At 45.3% G+C, this 22,907-nt stretch overlaps 1 protein-coding gene across 3 annotated transcripts in view; it reads left to right on the forward strand.

The window, feature by feature from the left end:
* Positions 1 to 22,907, forward strand: part of LOC148031609 (serine carboxypeptidase-like 42) — an 88,751-nt gene that overhangs the window by 65,244 nt on the left and 600 nt on the right. For all 3 annotated transcript variants that reach the window (XM_087685195.1, XM_087685192.1, XM_087685194.1), the window contains 2 exons: positions 22,499 to 22,597; positions 22,694 to 22,811. In XM_087685195.1, coding sequence (XP_087541321.1) covers positions 22,499 to 22,597; positions 22,694 to 22,811 — 217 coding nt within the window. The remainder of the gene's footprint in view (positions 1 to 22,498; positions 22,598 to 22,693; positions 22,812 to 22,907) is intronic.

A 22,907-nucleotide genomic window follows, 5' to 3' on the forward strand; every position in this document is an offset into this window, starting at 1 on the left:
TGTAGCATAAAATGTCAATGTGTCTACAACATAAAATGTGGATGTAGCATAAATCACTGCAGCATTCAGAGTATCATGGCAGTATTCTTGCCTTTCACACTGCAGACATTCCCATCAGTCACTGCAGGTACATACCATCAGACACAAACTGTCCAGTCAGTCACTGGAGACAAAAACATAAAGGTCCGCTATTGTTCATTGCAGATACATCATTACTGTCAGGTTACTCCAGCAGAGCTTACTATCGCAAAGCATTACGAGAGCATTACAGCATTACTGTGGTAGAGTATTACAGTATTACACCATTACGAGAGCACTACAGTATTACACACCACTATTCACTGCATTATGAGAGCATCACGCCAAGGCTCTGAACCTACTAAAGACTAAGAAGTTTGGCACACGCTAGAGGGGGAGTAGGTTTAGAGTGGATATAGTAAGAGTGCTGTAAGTACGGTACATACAGGTTGCAAAGTAAGTTATTGCAGTTCGGAGTTTCGGACAGCTTTAATGATCTGAAATCTGGTGTTGATTGGGGAGTCTTTGATGATGCACAACACATCCGAGGCATAAATTCACACCTAAGGAAGATCCCAACTTAGTTTGGCAGCTAAGTAAGTACATACGTGGGAGATACATGCTTTGGAAGGTTGATGTCTGTAGGAGACTGTAAGCAGGAAAATAGGACAGCAGGCTGTGCAGAGTCATTTTGGGCAACAGCTTATAGAATTTGACTCTGATCTTTTCAGGGAAGCTATAGTTTGGAATCAGGGCTATAGTTTTCCTTTAGAAAGCTCGGTAATCTGAGTTATGGTTGGAAAGTTACGAGCAATGTTATACAAGGTTGTCTTGATTGATAAGTTTTGAGAGCAAGAAGTGACCAATCATGGCGGGTGAAAAGCACTTACTGAAAAGCACTGACCCCAAGATTGAGTAGTTTGGCACATGTTGGAGGATGTGTAAGTTTAGAGGGGGTGGATGTCATGTGGTATCATGTCCAATGGATGAAAGTAGGAAAGAGTCAGCCTTTACGGGGAGTTCACTTATACACCTACTGACACTTGTTGGGTTGTTTGGATGAGGAATTGAGTTAGTTCAATGACTGGACACAAAGATTTAACAAGTGGCTTAAATGCTTAGTAGAACATTAGTCTTCTTTTTGTTACTTGACAAGTTCATGTGGTTCATACTTAAGTTTAGGTGTTTGTGGGATACTTTACACAAGAAGAGTTTTTACCTAGCCTTAATGTATGCTTTTAGGGACTTTAGGAAGGGGATTTTTTTGTTGAAATTGGATGTGAATAAGGGTAGGAAATTTAAGACAACTTCAAGGAGACGAGCGGCGCCATCAACAAGGAATTGACTGCATTGTATTCTCTCCCATCTCCCACAAAGAGTATGTAGAGTCTCTGTCCAAATCTTGAGGATAGTCTTTGCAGTAGATATGTCCAAAAAATCAATAGCTTGGTCTGGCTTTCCATAAGTACCAAGCAATAATGCTAGCTATGAGCTCCCATTTGTGAAAATGCCCTTGATTCCATACTGTCTATGAGAAATCTAGTATGAAAGTCTTGCTCACAAGCTATCTTGAGATGAGATAAGCCTAACATCCCTAAACATTCTCAAACCCACAAGCTAAGCCTCTGTCAATGAACCATGCAATTGTTCCCCATGTAGCAATCATAGAGTCTATAGTGCTACGAAACACCATCCTAAGGGCTCTCTAGATCTCCTAAGCCCATGGGCAATGCCATGTGCAATGCCTTTGCGTCTCCTCATGCTCTCCACATCTAGCACAAGAAATAGGATGTCTACCATAGCCAAGCCATGTACCAACTGCTAAACTCCTGTGTGCTAGTAACCAAAGGAGTGAAATCTTTCTTGGACTAAAGCTGTCCTCCAATCTCCTCCATAAGTCTACAAGGAAAGGTTGTGATATACCCTAGATAGTCCAATGCTTAGCTGCAGCTAGCATGGCTTTGATCTTGCTCATCTATATTCTCCTCCCCAACCTAGTGGTATAGCCAAAGATGGGCACATCTTGAGATGTCTCTGCAAATGAATCTCTCCATACCCACTCCCCAGGATCCCATTGAAGTCTCTGTAGCAGCCTCCTCCTATATGCCCAATGTCTCCATCCATCTTCCGTACAAGTCCAAGGGTTTGGGTCTAAGTACCAAGTCCTATTACAATGAGCCACAACTCTAATACTTTGTTGAGAGCATCTTGTGAACTCTGATTGATCTAGATCCTCTCGCCTAAGTCTACCATCATCTCTATTGAAAAAGTAAACACACTCTCTCCATTGGTGGCTACCACTGCAAGAAGGATCTCTCCTCTAGTAAAGAGCCCTATCCATGTCTGATCTGTCACTGTGTCATTCCTCCATTCAAGGGGTACCACCTCCCTGATGCTCTCCATTATGGCTTTGGTCCCCCTAATACCTTGAAGTTTCTATCTTTGTATATGGGCCGAAAACTCCAGAAATGCAAACCACTCCTCCATTGTAGAGGCTACCTATGTAGAGAACCTCCCCCAAGATAGGAGGGTCCTCTCTCCAATGGTGTGGCCTCTCTGTGTCTTGAGTAGTTGATTAAAAAGAAGTGGCTGCCTCAGCTTCTACTCAATACTCGATAGGTCAATCTGACAAAGTCTTGTTGATACTGATCTCCATACCTATATAATAGATGCAGAAAATTTGACCTAAAAATTGTTCCCAATCCCTATAGCTTGGATATGCTAAAATAGCCAGTGTCTGCTCTGCTGCCATGGCTGATGAATTCTTGCAGATACTAATCTCCATACTTGTATAATAGATGCAGCAAATTTGACCTCAAAATTGTTCCCAAGTCCTGTAGCTTGGATATGCTGAAATAGCCAGTGTGTGCCAGGCTTCCACGGCCCTCCATGAGCAAGAGAAATGGTCTCTAATCTCCATAATAGTAGCTTCTTCCATGGCTCCTCACCCGGAAGAAAGGCCCGCCCCTCACAATGAGCTTTACCATCAATGCTCTACTCTTAACTATCTAGGTCAATAACCCCCAAATCACCCCTAGATCTAGGATGGATGATAACACCCCTGTTGAGAAACCCTTCACCCGCAGTTTGTGTTTTTGTATTTCTGTGTTTTGCATTTAGGGTTTGCAGCCCCATAAAGGGACGCCATCCTAGACTTACTATGCCTATTTATAGGCCACTCTCTCATTCATTCCTCATAGCTAATTCATTCATTCCATTACCTCTTCTCTCTAGCCTCTCCACTACCCTCACACCCCTTGAGGAGGACATTGCAGTTTGTGGTTCGTGGCTATCTTCATCATCATCCTTGTGACATGGCACCCTTGTTCCCTTGTATCACATTCACTCCATGATTTAGAACTTCATCATTCCATTCATCAGAGTTTCTTCTCTCTTCTCTTCTCTTGTCCACGTTTGCCAAGTTCACTTCGTGTTCCTCCGCGAAAACCCTACTATCTCATTGGTACGTCATCTTTTGACATGGTATCAGAGCTGGATCAGCTCAAATAGCGGCGAAGATCCTCCACTCCAGTGAAGGCAAAGACCAGTGGCAAGTTCGGCATCCACTCTTCTTCTTCTGCTGCATCAAATTCTCGTTTTTGCAGGTTTCAAGTGTTTTCAGCTTGCTGCCCACACCCCTTTCACGGAGGACATCGCAGTCATAGCTGTCCCTTGCTGTTATCTATAGTCTGGCACCTATTTCCAGCCTTCCACTCAGAGTTTGTAGCTATTTACAGCAAAGAGGCTGTTGCTGATCACTCTCCATTCAGAAAACAATCTCGTTTTTGCAGATTTCAGGTATTTCAGCTTATTGCCCACACCTTGGACGCGGAGGACATCGTGGTCCAAGCTGGCCATTGTTGTCTACAACAGTCAGCCTATCACACACTATTCCGAGCTGATTTCAGCATATTGACAGCTGTTACTTTTTTTCTTGAGTTTTTAGTATTTCTCTCTCCTCGTGCGTTTTTAGTATTTCTCTCTCCTCGTGCGTTTTTAGTATTTCTCTCTCCTCACCTGCGTTTTTCTACTATTTGCAATCTCTTACCGCTGGTCGCATCCTCCTCCCATTGGCAACTCACTTCTAGCCCTTCCACTACCCTTCCACTCCTTGAGGCGAACATTGTGGTTCATGCTTTACATTGCCCTCACACCCCTTGAGGTGGACATTGTAGTTCGTGGTTCATGGTTGTTGACCTCTTCCTTCTTTGGCAAGGCACACTGGTATCCATGGCTTCTTTACCAACAAATGGCCAGACTATTGGGTGCTCCTACTATGGCATCACCGGACACACCACTGATGCTTGTCACCTTCGACCTTTGCTCCCTACCCCACTGGAGTATATGCATCTTGCCACATCTCCTTTCTGGGCCTCAAAGATCGTTCTGTATCGGCTATCAGAGTACTATGCTCAAGGCAATAAGACGCATTCAATGCGCACTAAGTCCTTTCCAGCACTTGGAGGATCGATTGGCGCTATGACCTCTTGGAGATTATCGCAATGCCAGCGGTAGTCTTCTCCTACTTATTTTTAGGTACAGTGCCTTCCATGACCTACGGATCTGCAATCCACTCCATCGAGAGATAGTGATTATTTGATACCGTCTCCTCGTCAGTACGCTCCTTCGAGAGACAGTGGCTGCTCGACTCCTTCCTCTTCTTTGGCTACCAAGTCCGCTCCACTGAGAGACAGTGATTGTTGCCCACCTCCTGCTCATTCTAAGCTCCACCCTTCCCGACCCTTAAACTACTCAGGTTCGAGAGGCTACCTCTAGGAGCTCTTCAGCACCCTAGATACCTTCTTCAGCACAACTGGCGGTACTTTCTTCGTCATCAGACATTTTGGAGTCCGTGATCCATGAGTTTTTGGATTTCCTATCTACTTCAGAGGGGATGTTTTTTCTTTGCCCTCAGAGGGGACATCTACTTCTTCTTTGACTTCAGCAGAGGGCCCTCCACCTCCCTCCTTAAAGGGGGAACCTACTCCACATGCAGTTCTTCACCCAACCTCTACTTTCTTGGGGTGGCTGTCTTCAACCAGTCATCTCTTCTACTGATACCCAGGATCTTCAAGTACCACCTAGTTCCAAACCTCGAAGGTTCAGCCACGACTTGGTGACAAGGCCTTCGTATTCCTTCTAGCATGGATGCATGGAGCTAGTGGCTTCTCTCTAGAGGTTGAGTTTCGGGTTCTCTGGTTCACTCTATCTACTGTTCTTTATTGCAGGTTCCCTTTTCGGTGGAAATCTTGGATCGTAGGGATCCTCTACATCTTCTTCCTCCTCTTCTCTTCTTGCCTTGGTCACTTGGTCAGCATGGAGTCACCTCCGGAGATCGAGTACGGGCATATCCTTATGGTTCTCGGCACCACACAAAGTGCGACATTCCTCCTACGCATTGCATGTTCTCATTATCTTTGTATTGGGGCTCATGGGCAAGTGAACAATTTTCCCACGAGGGACACTGTCCAAGTGGCACTTGCTACACGAGCATTCTTCAGCATGTAGCATTGCATCTCCACCTCACTCTTCTCTTGTTCTCCTTTTTGGGCCTGAGAGGGGGTGTTGAGAAACCCTTCACCTGCAGTTTGCATTTTTGCGTTTTTGCGTTTCTGCATTTTGCTTTTAGGGTTTGCAGCTCCAAAAAGGGGTGCCATCCTAGACTGACTGTGTCTATTTATAGGCCACTCTCATTCATTCCTCATGGCTAATTCATTCAATCCATCACATCTTCTCTCCAGCCTCTCTGCTATCCTCACACCCCTTCAGGAGGACATTGCAGTTTGTGGTTCGTGGCTGTCTTCAGCATCTTCCTTGTGCTATGGCACCCTTGTTCCCTTGTATCACATTCATTCCATGATTCAGAACTTCATCATTCCATTCATCAGAGTTTCTTCTCTCTTCTCTTCTCTTCTCCATGTTTGCCGAGTTCACTCCGTGTTCCTCCTCGCAAACCCTACTATCTCGCTGGTACGTCATCTTTTGACAACCCCAAGCTATCTTAGCCCTTGCAGGACTACCACCTCTACTTGACCAAATGAAATTTCCGATGGGTCACTTCACTTGGTCAATGCATGACCTAGAGAAGGCCCACCAGGAGTTATGTACGATATGATAGCTAACATAACCTAATTTGCAACTACCACCTTGCCTACTAGTGATAGTTGTGCTCCAATATAATAGCTTTTTTCTTATGCTAAGTAATAAGGGTGCCAGTTGGTGCTTTGAAGAAATATCAATGCCTACATGGTAGCCCAGGTATCGACCCAAGTGAATCTCTCATGTGGTTTTCAATCCATCTGCCAAGTATCACAAACCCAAAATCCATAGGATTTGTGTCAATTAATAAAAGCTCCTGAAGCTCTGCTGTAGTAGAAGACCTCCATTGCAGCTACAAAGGCCCTTAATTTCTTCTCTCAACCCCATTCAAGTAAATAGATGTGTCATCTACAAACTCTACATCCAACAACTCCTCAAACTCTATATTCCTATCCCTCAGGAAGGAGCTCATAGCCTTTGCAACAAATAAGAAAAGAAGAAGTGCAAGGGGGCATCCCTATCTCACTGACCTCTAAATACTAAATCTGGTATCTCTAGTCCCACCAATGAGGACATAGATATGAGCTAATGAATATAGAGCCAAAACATCTCTGATCCACTGCTCCATGAAATGCATCCTCAACATGGTTCCCTTTTTAGAAACTCCCAATCAACTCTTATCATAGGTCTTCTCAAATTTCAAGAAGAAAGACAATGAGATTTTGTCCCTTGGATCATGTAATAATTGTGGATTCCCTTAAGGTGAAAATATTGGCAAGGATGCTACGCTTCCAAATAAAACCTATTTGGGTAGGGTGAATGAGGTATAGCATTACGAGAGAGAGTCTGAGGGTGATCATTTTGGCTATAGTTTTATACGATTTTCCCAGCAAAGTGATTGGTCTCCACTAGGTGATCTTCAATCTATCTACGTTGCCCTTTGGGATGAGGTGAATCAATCCTTCTGACATCCTTTCCATTGGCATATCTCTAAATGCCATTATCTCATTAAATGCTACTAAAAGTCCCTTGATGATCACGTCCCAATAGGTAAGGAAGAAAGCCATGTCCAATCCATCATCCCCTCGGCAATTTGTTGATGGTAGTGCTAGCAAGGCCTTGGCAATCTCCTCCTCTGAGAATGGGGCAATTAAATGTATCCTCATGCTCTCTATGACCACTCTCCTAGTACTCTACCACACAATCTCTCTATCCCTCTCCAATCTTGGGATGCTTGGTCGTCGTGCCCAACAAAGCAATGTAATAATCTGTGGCCACTTGACCAATCTCTTGTGGCCCTTGGGCAAGGAATCTATCTCCTTTAAAAGTCATCTAACACCTTCTCTAGAGTATCTAGGACCTGTGGTGCAAAAGAATTCTTTGTTCACCCTATCTCCTACCTATGTCCAAAAAGAGTCCCTCACATGGTACTTATACTTTGATCTGGCCTCCATAGCATCTATTTGTGCTTTGGCTGCACACTTCCTCTCTGCCATCCACTTACATTGAGGTTGTCTTTCCTCCTCCCTTTTAATTGCAGCCAATGAGGCTCTAGCAGTCCCCCTCTTTCTCTAAGAGACCTTCCCCCTTGCTCCTAGCCTTACCCTTGAGAAAGGAGCTGACCTCCTACAAACTCTCATCAAAGTCTCTAGCTCCCTTTCCCATTGAAAATACTTGGCCCTCCAAATCTTGGTAATATTCTCCCTCAATTCCTCGTCATAATATAATTGTAAAAGAATTCTAATGTTGGCAGCTGTTCCTGTGGCTCCCTCCATAAGAACCAACTATACTAGTAAAGTGGTTCTTGGACAATACAGACTAGATTCTCCTCGTCACAAGCATAGTCATCTATATAAAATCGTCCAACCAGGAGAAGATCCTAGCACCAGCTATCCTATCTCTTTTGGAGAACTGCAAAGAACCTGTAAATCTACCAAATTCTGCAATGAACCAAGGGTCCTACCCTTTGATGTGGCAGATAAATCATAAAATCCTTCCAAGGTGCTTACTCTCATCCTCTAATAGTGTCTATCCATCTACCCCTTCTATCCTCCAAGGCCTCGACCATATTAAAATCCCCACCTATAATCTAGTAGCCAACATGAGGTAGAGACCGAGTAAGTGTAGACTAAAAAAGTCTTCTCTCCCTCTAGCTATTAGGGGCGTATATGAACAATAAGCTTATTGGCGCCTTCTCCACTCTTACAGATACCCAAAGTGCTCTTTGTGTTATAAGAATGCCCCAATCCTATACTGCATGAACCCAATGCTCACCAACACAAGGCATACTCCTGCCTATTATCGATACGTCAAGCTCTACATGAGCTAGCATCCACTACATGCCTTAGTGATGGGCAAGATATTATTCACTAGCATGTTAGGTGACTGACATGAGGATACTCTAGCGATTCTACAACTGGACCACACCCACATAATCCATCCTTGATTATGGCACATTCATTGTGCTACCTCTTCTTTTCTTAGCGGGTTCACACTTAGTGACCACGTGTACATACATTGTTGTAATACTTTCATATTAGTTTTTTATCATGTTGTAGACTTAGTTCTTTTATGTGGAAGAAGAAGAAAGAAGAAGAAGAAGATTTATTGCCCTATCCCTGTATGTTCTCAAGTCTCCATTGCTTTTGTGTATGTATACTCTTGGGTACTTCACCTCTCTCCCCTTTTGTTTGTTTTCATGGTATCAAAGCTGTCCCACAACAACACGGAGCTCGATTGAAGATTGAGGTGAAGGCGTTGGAGCATGAAAGCAAGCAAGCAAGCAACAGGTAAGAAGCTCCTCTACCTTGATTGATTTGCATTAGGTTATAGCCGTAGGAGGCTCCTGAGGCTAGTAAGGCTGCTTCGATTGTAGTGAAAATTGGTGAGCACAGAAAGAACGGTGTATATACTGTAGATTTTCCCTTAAGGGCTCTCCCCCTATGATTTTTGGCATCTAAGGTCACTTGGGCCTCTATTCAAGACCTGCAAGTGGTCCTAACAATAGAATTTGGGTTTATTATAGTTTCAGCTATGTACAAGTACACAGGTTATAAATTTTGAATCTGTAAGGTTTTAGGTGTTTGCTAGGTTGTAGAAACAAAAGGCATCTACATAGAGATTGCAAGTTGCAGCCATTGTTGTGCAATCAGTGAAAAAAGCTATGTTTAGTTGTGATGCACCTAGTATCAGTTTGCTTGCAAATCGCTGGTTTTTGCAAGGTTTTTTGTTTTGTCAAAATGTCAGGCAACTTCAACCAAATTGTCAGCAAGAAGCTTGATAAAAACAATTATCCTACATGGAAGTTTAGGATGAAAATTTTCTTGAAGGATAGATGTGTTTGGGATTATATTGAAGAAGACATGAAAGTAGCACCTGAAGTTCCCATATGAAATGCTATTGCAGAATAGGTGAAGTCTAAGAAAGATTGGAAGTAAACATAGAGTAATGTCATGTATTGGCTATCTAACAATGTCATAGATAGCATGATGGGCTATTTGCAAGAATGTGAAACAGAAAGCTACGACTTGTTGAAATGTCAGAGTAAAAGCAAGAGTGTGCACAAGAGAAAGAGAGAGAGCTCAAGTACAAGAAGAAGATATTGCTTAATGAGTTATTCACAAGTACAACTAGTACTCTCTCCTCTACATTGAGAGTGACCTTTAGGCTATTTAAATAGCCTCTGGATGGCTAGGGATAGGGTTTACCCTTGCCCTCTAGTTCATTCACACCCAGCTACCCTTATCCACCCTTGCATACATAGGGTTCACATGCCTATCTCTCAATACCCCCCCCCAATGCCAGAGTGGCATTGGACTATAAGACATGTTAATGCCCCCCCTCAAACAAAGTGGGATGCCTTTATAAATCAGGCTACAAGAGTGCTTATAGGTAGAGGATTTATAGATTTAGAAAAGTCGATCATCAGGTGAGTTTGAGACAAAGTTGGCCTCCAATTCTTTTGGTACTTCAGGGATGGTAGGGCATTTACTAGTAATATGCCATGCCTTCTTACATTTATTGCACTTCATTTTGTCATGATATTTTTTCCAACAGTTGTCGACAAGATGTCTCTTCTTGTTTGCAGAAGGAGCATTTAGTGGATACACCATGAACCAAGAGTTGGTCACAGGTTGTTGAAGTGGATGCCTGACTAGTGATGCCTTCTTTCTGATTTCTTTTCTCCTCATCTAAACAAGATTGGATGGTGCTTTCCAAGGTTGGATTAGGGATATTTGTAAGAGTAGTTACAAGGGTTGGAAATACCTTCTTTACAACTTTTAAGAGAATTGCAATGGCATCTTCATCAGGAATTGGAGCTTGAACTAAGGATAGTTGTGCCATGAGCCCCTTTATGTGAGAAATGAACTTACCTAGGTCTTCTCCTTGCTTATACTCCAGACTAAAAAATTCGATCTTAAGGAAAATTTTAGAGTTATTTCTTGTAGCATCATAAAGCTTTTCAAGCTCACCCCATTTCTATTCGGCAGTGGAGAGTTGGTCAATGTGATGGATTAAGGATTCATCTAGACGAGCATAATTATGGCTTGAGATCTTTCATAATCTTCTACATTAAGTGGATTTGATGGATCAATAACCTTGGTCCCTTTGATGAAGGGCTAGTAGCCTCGTTCCATCATTTAATACTTCACTAGTATCTGCCATGGATGAAAGTCTTTTCCATCAAACTTACGGATTTGAGGTCTAACATCGGCATAAGCCATGGCTATGATAGGAAGGTCTTACTAATTTATGTAGGCAATGACAGTGTCTAGTCCTTTATACAATGGCCAGTAAGTGCGGAAGCAAAAAGAGATGACTAATTCACAGCAAGCTTAAATCCATTGTGTTACAAGATGAGATGTTATAATATTCAATGTGTTTATACTAGATTTAACAAATATCCAACAAGCAAGTGATTAGAAGGCTAATCAATAGTGTTTAAAAACACTAATGTCAAGCTTAGTGAGATGCTTGAGTGAAGACAGGTTAAAAGTCGGCTTCCTGGTAAGCTTGTTGATGTCCTCCGAGTATTGGAGCTGCTCCTAGATCTGGAACAAACTTCAGAGAATATACTTTAGTGATTAGAATCACTGTTAATGATTCCCAGAGTGAAAAAAATGAAAATAGGAGAGCTTGAAGCTTCCTGACTATGGCTGCCAAGAAACCCATAGCTAGGGTTTGATAGAGATCTCTTCTTGTGGACAGATATTTGAGGAGCCCTCTTATGGGAGGATAGCCCACTAGGGGGGCTATCAAAGCCTGAAGGTATCCGCCAATAATTCATCCTCTACGATATGCATGATGTCCCTGACTGCGTCCGCCTGCGTTTTTTGATAATGGCATCTTGGTGCGTGGCCAATGTTGGGGTTTGTGGTGGTGTCCTGAAGCACCTTGAGTTGCGGAGCAACTCTCCAAAAGAAAGAAAGGCAAAATATGCTCTCTTTTTTTCACCCCAGGTCCTCCAAAAAAGGTGGGTATGGCAAGCAACTATGGAGATAAAGAGGTATAGTGAGAAAATGACATACTCATGTGCACTTGGTGGGAAATGTAGTTGAAGGAAGTTTGTTGTATCAGAGATGGCTCTGATACCATATTGAAATATCAAAGAGAGAGCAAGAGTGTGTACAAGAGGGAGAGAGAGCTCTCAAGTACAAGAAGATCTTTCGTAATGAGTTATTCACAAGAGGGAGAGAGAGAGCTTAAGTACAAGAAGAAGATCTTACTTAATGAGTTGTTCACAAGTACAACTAGTACACTCTCCTCTACATTGAGAGTGACCTTCAGGCTATTTAAATAGCCTCTGGATGGCTAGGGTTAGAGTTTCCCCGTGCCCTCCAGTTCATTCATACCCAGCTACCCTTATCCACCCTTGCATACATAGGGTTCACATGCCTCTCTCTCAACATAACTCAAGTCAGAGCTGAACCGAGTGAAAAGAGAGAACCTGTCCATTAATGATTATGCCTTGAAGATCAAGAGTACTATGGGAGCTCTTGGATCTATCAGTGTGGTAGTTGATGATGATGCTGTTGTGTGTGCATGCTTAGATGGACTTGGGGATGAATACAAGAGCTTTAGGTTATCTATGAATATAAGGGATGATATCTCTAATTTCAGACTTGATTTCTATGTTGATACTTGAGGAGAAGAACCTTAGCTTGGATTCCTCTTCTTCTCAAAGAAAAAACAAGTCGGAACAAGTGTTCTACTCTACTAGCAGAGATAGAGGTCTTGGCATGTTAGAGGTTGTGGTAGAGGCCAAGGTGATGGTCGTAGTCAAGGTTATGATGCATAACAAAATAGAGGAGGACAGTCTCAAGGAAGGGGGAGTCAAAGAGGACAAGTTGCATATTCTAATAGGCAATAGAATTCTAGTGATAGCAAAGAGTGCTGGCATTGTGGTAAAAAAGACCACATTTCTAAAAATTGCTTCGAAAAGAAGGCTAATATTAGAAATGGGAAAAAGCAACAAGATAATTATGCATCTAATAGCAGAAACAATGATGAGAGAAGTGAACAATTGTTTGTTATGCAACACTTTATGAATACTATGATTGCTTATGGTTCATCAAAGAATGATGTATGGTATATAGATTCAAGTGCCTCTAACCATATGACTTCTCATGAAGAGTGGTTTAGAGAGATGCGCAGTTCAAAGTCTCTGGGCTATGTGGAGATCGAGGATACTACAGCTTACCCCATTACTCATGTTGTAAATATTTCTTTGAGTATACAGGATGTCTAAGTTAGATACTTCGCTGATATGCTATATGTACCAAATATTACAAAAAACTTAGTTTCTGTTGGTCAGATGGTAGAACAAGGATTGCAGGTTTGATTCATGATCTCTCAAAGTGCTTCACCAAATTTTTAAAAAAAGGATAGGATAGTAGTGTTTCCAAGGGCTAAATGCCAAGGGCAGACCAGTGACCCAATAGAAGCGCCGCCAAAGTTAAGGAAGTCGACTTAGCCACAAAGAGTGAGAAACCCAAACCTATATTCATCACATATGACCTCACTAAAAAAGAAGGTGTGCAAACCTAATCAATCTCTTGAGAGAGTTTAGGGAAGCCACTAGCCATAAGAAATATGATACCCTCCTCGGCCTCCAGCTATCCCATAGGTGGCACCAGAAGGTCCGTCGGAAAGGCTCCGTGATGCTGTGCTCCACCCATTGCTTGCTACGTGATGGCGCCCAATCCATATCTTCCTGCATCAGTACGTGTCTGCCAATCCTGGCAATGTACTCCCGAAAACTCGGTGGCTTCTTGGCGACCGCAGTGGCCGGCCATAGCCACTCTCCTAGATCCTACTCCAGCTCATCAAGTGGTTTGCCCTCGCAGATCCAAAGGCGCCACTCCTTGAGCTCCTTCTAGAACACATAGGGGTCCAGTCGCCATGTCTTCCCTTAAAGGCCCACCACCCGAATCCTTCTCCATGAAAGGGCAGCTATCCCCTCATTCTGCTACCCTCTGTCAAGGGCCAGACACCCCCCTCCTGAACGGTAAAGAAAGTCCCCTGCGGGGCGTTGCCCACTCTACCTGCCACCTGTAGGGGGATGCCTGCTGGTGAAAACCTAGTGGCCCATACCTCCTCGGGCTCTATCGGCTCTTGTATCGGGGGAGTAAGCCACTCGAGAGGTATTGCTACGTCTATCTCCCTTCTCCTTAACTCCACTCCTCTCTAGCAGCCTGATACTCGCTGCAGCACCTCATCCGCTATCCTATACACCTCCCGCCATGTGCTAATAGTACGAGCTGGCCCGGCCTCCCAACTAGTCTACTAGATGTGGGGGCGCTCGCTAATCTGTGCCCCTTCCTGATCTTTGACTTGGGGATTCCAGATCACTGGTTGATGGTCTATCTCCTCGTGGCAGCCTGGGGGGCTCTGGATTAGGGCCTTACACAGAGGCCCTGCCACACGCAGAGTAAGCTACGTAGGAAAGGTGATCTAGGTAGGTGATCTGGGCTGATATGAAGATCCATCTTAGGGACGGCCTCCACTCACTGCCAAGCCCGGTTTACAATCCTAAAGACCCTCTTGCAATAAGGCCTTTCAGGTCTGCCCGCCTGGTGTGATGCCGCAAACAACTAGCTTGCCCAAGAGGGCCATACTCTAATACTCTGGGTCTATGATCCCAAGCCCTCCCTCTGACCGATGCCGTATGATGGTCGCCCACGCCACCTTGTCCCTGGAACCCCTGGAGCCATCTGATCCTGACCAAAGGAAATTCCGCACTAGGCGGCAAAGCTACACTAACCAGGAAGAGGAGAAGCACCAACACGAGGCGATGTACCAGGCCGTCGCTAGGAGGACTTGGTTAACCACTAGGGCTTGGCCGGCTAGTAAGAGACGAGCCGTGCTCCAGTAGATCAGCTTCCTATGAATAGAATCAAGGACAGGAAGAAACTGCTAGGCAAAAGTGATGTTGAGTCCCACCTGGAACCCTAGGTACCGGACGGTCTGCCACCCATCTAAATCCCAGGTGGACGCTCCACTCGGTGCTAGAGTCTGGGTTTGTGAGGAAACCAACCGACTTTTGCCAGTTGATTTTCACTCCTGTTGCAGAACAGAACACCTCAAGAGCCATCCTCACTCTCTCCAGCATCAACTCATCGTCCTCTATGTAGAGTGATGTATCATCTACATACTCTTGAGTCTAACAACTCAATTTCCTCTCTCACTGGAAGTCGGAGGCTATGTAATCCGCTCACACATGACCTGAGGAAGTGAGATATCACCTCTACAAAGAGTAGGAACAGGTATGGGGCCAAGGAGCAGCCCTGTCAGACCGATCTCTCTAGCCGAAATTCCTCCCCTCGCCTTCCACCTATGAGAACCCTGCTGGTGGCCAATCTGTAAAGTGTGGAGACCCCGCCAATCCAAACCCAGGGAAAACCCAACCTTACCATGGTGCCCCCTAGGAAATCCCAATCCACCTTGTCATAAGCTTTCTTGAAATCCAAAAGTAGTACGGTCAGTCTCTGCCCACTGTGCTGAGCCCACTCTATCGCCTCAAAGAAGAAAAATACATTGTCTAGGATGCTCCTATCTTGGACAAAGCCTGTCTGCGTATCATGGATGATATCTAGAAGCACAGGGCGTAGTCGCCTACCAATCATCTTTGCCAGTGCCTTATAGGCCACTAACAATAAGGTGATTGGTCTCCACTGGGAAAGCTCCAACCGGTCTCCCCCTTTGGGGAGACTGATAAGGCATGCGGAAAGACTCCCTAGCATCTATCGTGAAGTGATAATCTCCTAGAAGGCCATCAATAGGGGGTCCTTCACCACTTCCCAGTAGGTAGTGAAGAAAGCCTTAGAGAGGCCATCCTCTCCCGAGCGTTTCTGCCCATCCTATATATGGAAAGCCCCCTCTACTTCCTTCTCTGCGAAGGGGGCTAGGAGGGAACGTCCCATCTCCTCTGTGAACGAGGGATAGGATGTGATCCCAAACCTGCTGTCTACATCGCTATTCTCTAGCTAAGAGTGTCTCCTACTGGAAAAGGCATCTATAGTAGTCGATGGCAATCTCCATCACCTCGTCTGGGCTAGAACGAGTCCTCCCATACTAATCTCGAAGGCTGCATATTTGCTCTCCTACGGTGCAAGGATAGTGCACCTGGAAGAACTCCCTGCACATAGTGTCCCCCTTCCGCGCCCAGAAGGCTGATAAGGTGCGGAAAGAGAACTCCGAATTCTTGTCCTCTAGGACAGCAATGGCTGCTCGTGCGCACACCTCTTGTGCGTGGAGGGTGGGATCCCCTGGTGCCTCCTGTAATAATCTCTGCGTGGCTGCAACGTCCCGCCAAAGTGCTCTCTCCCCCTCCTAGCTCTGCTGCCTGGCCTGTATGGCTGCTGCTTGGCAACATCTGCTCGACTGGGCTAGGACCTCTGCAACCTCCTCTGCGATCTGGTCCCTCCTGTCCCACTCCCTGGTCTAAATGTGCTATCTGTCTCGTCACCTCTTCCCTTCTATAGATCAAGTTAGGAATCCAACAGGATCGTGTGTCTAGGGCAGATGTTGGGGGATCAAGTGTCAGGATAACCGGGCAATGATCAACAGACAATGTGGTGCCCACCAACTGCTCAATCTGGCCTCCACGAGAGCCGCCCCACTCTCCCACATAAAGGCTATCCAATCGCTCAAGTAGGACTCCACCTAGCCGCCTGTATCTCCAAGACAAGTCCAGCAACCTTTCCCTCTTCTGGAAGGCAGTGTCTCTCCAGGCATCACGTGCTCCGATTGCCAGTAGAAAGACCTCCCATGCCTCCTGCTCCTCCCCAGCCATGCCCTGGTAGTTTTTGCCTCTGCCCTGTTGGTTCTCCAAAGCCTCCAGGTTGTTGAAATCTCCTCCAACGATCCATGAGTCCACCTCTGGGAGTCCATCCGCGATCTCCACCCAGAACCTGCTATGTGCCCTAACCTTCGTGGGGGGGATAGATATTGAGGACTCCAAGGCACGAGTTCCCAATATCCAATCTGATCCATAGAGCCCTCCCTGCCACTATCATCCCGTGGTCTCGTACACAGGAGGTGAGACTCGGGCCAATAGGGGTACATACGCCTTCACTCCTGCTATGGGCACCTATGCCATTCTCCTAGTAAGTGTGCGAGCTGCCCGAGAGTACCTTCCCTACCCGCGGGAGTGAGCTTGTGCTCCTGTAGAAGTAAGATGTCAATCCGTCCGACAAGGGCAGGCTGCAGCTCCTACCGAACAATCAACGTCCTAGAACCACGTGCCCCACTGTAGTGGAGACTATTCACATTCCAGGATGCAAGGTGTAAGCTCATGGAGAAACCTGTGGCTAACTAAATAAGCATTTGTTCGGTGTGGAGGCTGCTGATGAGGAGGAAAAACTATGGGGCATACAAGTACGCTTTGCCATCGGTCTGGGCGGCGAACTCCAGTCCCCCATGGTGGCCCTCAATTGGACCATAGGGGTGATAGATGCTCCAGGTGGTACTATCAATGCATCTATCAGCCATGCTAAGAGTCGTGACTCTGTACATTGGTAGAAATGGGCCGCCTATGCGATCACATCCCGCGGAGCTCTCCATTGTGGAGGGGCTCGAAAGATAATGCTCAAGTGTGGGACCTCGGCACCAGCCCACCAGTTAATGTCCGTCATGCTACCAGGCCACTGCTCTGCAAACAGTGCTAGTCCTTCTTCTCCCATCCACTAGGAGGTGTGGTCCGCCACCTGACTTTTCAGCTCCTCTATTTGTATCGTCATCCAATCCTCTAAGTGAGAGGACTGAAGGAAAAAAGTGTAGTTTGGTCCATCCGGTGGTGGTAGTAGATGGACCTTGCCTCTCCTTGACTTACAAACCACGAAGATCCCCACCTCAAGAGGACCTCAAGAGGTAGTGGGAACTCTCCACGCTCCCCAACTCTCAGGTAGGACCATGGGCCATTGCGGAAGAACTCCTGTGGCAACAACTGTGCCCATCTCAGGAAAGTGTGACGGGCGGCAGGGGCAGATGAGCTGGTGGTTGTGTGGGAGGGGAAGCACTGCTGGCGCGAGGAGGATGTAGGCGTGTGTGGCTCATCACCTCTTGTGGGAGGAGGGATGGATCGGGGGGGATCACCTAAACCGGGTGCGGATCAAGGGGGGTGCTTGGCAGGGGAGGTGGTGGGGGGGAAGAGGGTCGGGGGATGGTGGGATGGTCGAAGGTATGTGGTGGGTGTGGAGGGGAGGCTAGTGGTCTTGGAAGAGGGGGGCCGTGGCCAGGGTCAGTGGGGGGGGTGGGTGTGGGGGTTGTGGGATCTCAAGTGAGGTGGTCTATGGTGCAGGTGGTGGATGTGGGGGAGTGCGGTCCTGCTAGGTGGGATGGGCAGGAGGGGGCTATGGAGTGCTCTGCCGAGGGGGCGTTGCACGCCCTCCTGCTCCTTGCTATTGAGGCTAGGTTTGAGGAGCTGGCTGCGGTCCCCCTTGCCGTCTCCCTCTCTGTCATCTCTGGACCCATGTGAAGCCATCAACATCCACCTGTGGGCCTATCGGTGGAGCCACCTTGGCTCCGAAACGCGTACAATCTGCTACTTGATGCCAAAAGTCATGGTAGCGCAGACACTGCCCTGGTTGCCTAGTCACAATGACCTGCTGCCTAAAGGAGTGACCTCCTGCCTCAATCTCCAGGAACTTTGGTATACTCTTTGTGTCTTTCACAGCCACTTGTACCTTTGGGACTCCTGCAGTTGTCACTGCATCCACGAAGGAGGCAGGAAGAACTGTGCCAAAGAGCCATCCAAAGTCCTCCACTAATTGGCGGTACTCTACCGCCAATCCGGGGAAAAGTAGGGTGACTGGGTGTCTGAGAAAACTGTTGCGGAGCGCAAATGCCTCCACTGTGAAGCCGCTATACGAGGGAACCATGTGGATGGACCCCTTCGTGGAGGCATAGGGCGAGCTCTCCACTAACTCATGAGCTGCGTCCGTAGAGGTGAGTCAAACCATGAAGATCCCTCGGCCAATGAGGACTGCCTCCATGATCTGCACTGTGCCAATGTGCAGCGTGGAGTGGAGCCAGTCCCGCAACTGGGCCCTCGATGGGGGGTGTCCAACGACCAAAGATTGTTGTTTCTTTCAGCTTCAATGACCTAACCAAAGATCGCTGTTTTTTTCAACTCCAACTTTGTGGCTCGAACGGCTAAGAGTTGTTCCTCAGAGAGAATGATGCGCAAGGCATTTGACTGGGGGGCACTCACAGAATGCACCGGTGTTTGACCAGGGGTTTCCATTGCGCGTCCCTGCTGGGAACCTACCAATCACGCTGCTCTACTACCGGGGGAGGGAGGGGGGAGGGGAGTCAATGGCGAGGAGAGGGGGGCGGGAGAGGAAATTACTATTTTCCAAACGGTGTTAAGACCGCCTGGCTGGGCCTCAAGGCGAAAGGGGGGGGGGGGGGGGTGTGGAGGACCAGTGGGCGGCTAGGGGGGAGGCGAAGTGCATGTGGGCGTAGGGCAGGGGGCGTAGGCGGGCGGGGGGGGGGTATATAGGGCAGGCTACAGGGGAGGCAACAGCGGGCGTAGGGCAGGCAGGCGGCCACAGGGCAGAGGGAGAGGGAGGGAGGAAAGATTGTCGAGCAGGGGGGGAGGAAGACTCCTGGAGTGGGCGCAGGGCGGGATTGGCGCAGGTGTCAGAATAGTCAGAGGCAGGGGACAACGATGCAGCGCGATGGCGAGAGCTGGCTTGCCCAAGTTTAGGGTTGATGGGATGCATAAAGTATGTGAAGCATGTCAATTTGGAAAGCAAGAAAAGCATACATTCCCACATAAAAAGCATGTATACAAGAAGCCACTTGAAGTGATACGTTTTGATGTGTGGGATCTGATAAAGAGTACAACTTTAGCATATCTAGGTATTATGTTTCCTTATTGATAATCATACTCACAAAGTATGGGTTTACTTTATACGTGAGAAAAGTAAGGTGTTCAAACTTCACTCACTTTAAAAGCTTTAAGGCTTTGGTTGAGAAGGAGACAAGGTTGCATATTAAATGCGTAAGGACAGATGGAGGGGGAGAATTTGTCCAATGATTTTTTTTATTTTTCGCAGAAAAATGATATATAGAGACAGTATACATGTAGATATATTCCGAATCAAAATGGAGTTGCTAAGCGGAAAACAAGCATATTGTAGAGGTGTCTCATGTACTGATGTCAATTAGAAACTTACCTCATTACTATTGGGCTCAATCAATTGCTATTGCTATATACATTATGAATAGGACACTCACTGCTATTGTATATGGAATGACACCCAAAGAGAAGTTTACGGGTAGAAAGCCAGATGGGAGAGAAGTTTATGGGTAGAAAGCCAAATATATCCCATTTGAAAGTATTTGGATGTATTGCTTCTATGCATATTCTTGATGAGTTGCAGAATAAATTGAATCCCAAAGCAAAAAAATGTATATTTGTTGAATATTCTCTTGAGCAGAAGGAATAGAGATGTTATAACCCTATTGTACGTGAGCTGAGAGTTAGCAGGGATGTTGTTTTTGATAAAGTGAGTAGCTCATATAGTAATGTACAGAATACAGTTGAGATTGATGCGCATGAGAGTGTGGTTGTATAGAAAACAGGTCAACAGTCACAGACATTACGTGGACCACAAGAGTCTTCTAGTCATGATTCTGTTGATAGACTTTGAAGTGGCAGATTGAGGTCATAGGTTACTCCACTAAGTACATCATAGATGTTAAGTAAAGAGAAAGTGGAGACTCATCTATTGTGACAGATGTATCATTAGATTTCTCTCATGTTGATGTTGATTCAGATGGCTCTGAGTAGAGCTTGGATGAGGAGTTGGGATTCCATCTATTAAAACACATGGTGTGCATAAAGCACAAGAGAATGCTAAAGTACTCGGTAGTGATCCAACTCCACGCGAGTCAAGTAGAGCAAGAAAGCCAACGCAGTGAATGTCATATGATAGCTATGTAGCTCATCACTATGCATGCATGGCTAAGGTTGTGCAGGATGTGGAATCCACTGATTTTGAGGATACAGTGGGTAATGTTTATTGGGATCGTGCTATGGATGAAAAAATGGTTGCACTTATGGATAATGACACATGAGAGTTAGTACCCTTGAAGGCAAGAAAGCTATTGGCTGCAAATGGGTTTACAAGGTCATCAAATGGATCTATTGAGCGCTAAAAGGCATGATTGGTTGCCAAAGGGTATACGCAAACTCATGGTATTGATTATAAGGAGACTTTTGCTTTTGTGGCTAAAATGGCCATTGTAAGGACTGTCATGCTAGTGACTACATCAAAGGGTTGGATCATGCATCAAATGGATGTAAAAAATGCATGCTTGCACAGGGAGTTGCAAGAGAAAGTTTATGTGGAGTAGCCACCTAGTTATGTAGATGAGAGTCATCCAGATTATGTATGTAGGTTTCGTAAGGCCTTGTATGGACTCAAGCAAGCACCTTTGGCATAGTATAATAGGTTTGTAGAATACCTTGTCAACATTGGATTTTGCAGAAAATAGGCTGATCACTCACTCTTATGTATGTGAGAGTGATGTAGGTATTGTGGTCATTACTATATATGTGGATGATTTGATCATTCTGGGTCATAGTGAGACAGAGATGGACAATGTGAAGGGTCTTCTCAAGACTGAATTTGAGATGAAGGATTAGGGAGAGCTGTGTTATTTTCTTTACATTGAGATAATTAGGACTCCAGAGGATATATGGCTGTCACAGAGACAGTATGCATTGGATATGTTGAAGAAGTATGTTATGGCTGATTGCAAGCCTATTTCTATACCTTTGGATGTTAATGCTAAGCTTAGTGCACATAAGGGCGACTTGATTGAGGATGTTACTATGTATCAGAAGATTATAGGCAGCCTTATTTATATGACGATCACTAGGTCAGACCTAAACTACACAATTGGTTTGAAGAGTTAGTGTATGTAGCTTCCATGGAAGCCACATTTGGATGCAGTGCGACGCACATTGCGCTATGTCAAGTCCACATTGGATTGTGCCTTATCCTATGGTGCAACTATATCATTGGATTTACATGGTTACACAAATGCAAATTGGGCTAGTAGTATTTCAAATAGGAGATCTACCAGTGGTTTTATGTTTTTCTTTGAAGTGTTGTTGTTATGTGGAGCAACAAGAAACAACCAATAGTTGCCTTGTCTAGTATAGAGATGCTGCAATTGTAGCATGTGAGCTAGCTTGGTTACGCAAGCTACTTGGTGATTTGGGGAAGTAGGTGGATAAGAAGGTTATCATCTACTGTGATAATCTTAGTAGCAGTCAATTGGCTAGGAACCTAGTGTATTATGCGCGGACCAAACACATAGAGGTCCATTACCATTTCATTCGTGAGCAAGTTATAGTAGGTAATATTGACTTGGTTTATGCCAGCACAAAGGATCAAGCTATTGACATTTTCAACAAGGCCTTGGGAGCTGGAAACTTCAATGCTTCAGGACTATGCTTGGAGTTCACGAGCTCATAGTGAGCTCAAGGGGAAGTGTTGAGATGTCGTGAGCTGGCATCCACAATGTGCCTTGGTGATGTGGTAGGATATTATTCACTGGCATGTTAATTGATCGACATGAGGATACCACAGTTTATATATTGGTTAGTGATGATATAAGATGTCGTGCGAATAGGTTTCAACCGCTATCTCCATGCTTTTGAGGAATGTGGGGGGCCTTTCTTTTTGCACGCGCGCATGTATAGTGCAATCTTTACTTCTTTACTTTGCTTTCCTCTATCTTTTCATATTATATTAATTAACATAAGAATTACCTTAGTACTTTTGAGGTATGTACCAAGCTGATGGTGCAATCTTGACATTATAATTACCTTTGTGTGGTTTGTTTCTCAATTTGTCAAAGCTTTCCAAATCGAAATGATGCAGCTTCAGTTTAATTTTGGTCATTATGATCTACTTGGCAGCAAAAAATCATTGAATTACTCAATTGAAGATTCTACTATCGATATGAAACCATATTTGGAAGACATTTTAAAGCACGGGATTCGCCTTTGGGTCTATAGGTACATAATATATGATCGAATTTTCTGAATTCCAGATTTTCCCATTCTAGTCTTGCAGTGCACCTGAGTTTTGCTTTCCATTTTTACTTGTTGTAGTGGAGACTTGGACTCGGTTATACCATTGACAGGTACACGAACAATTGTTGACCATTTGGCTCAAAGCTTGAAGCTTTCAAAAACAGAAAGCTATAGAGCTTGGTATCATATGGGACAGGTATCTCTTTTTCCTGTTTGTTTAGGTTGATGTTGCATGTATGAACACACTATTATAGTACTTCTTATTTCAAAATGCAGATGATGCATGCATGCA

Source organism: Lygodium microphyllum, chromosome 9 (genome assembly GCF_053477565.2).
Source record: "Lygodium microphyllum isolate KBCC chromosome 9, Lygodium_microphyllum_v1.1.10, whole genome shotgun sequence".
In the NCBI taxonomy this organism is placed as follows: Eukaryota; Viridiplantae; Streptophyta; class Polypodiopsida; order Schizaeales; family Lygodiaceae; genus Lygodium; species Lygodium microphyllum.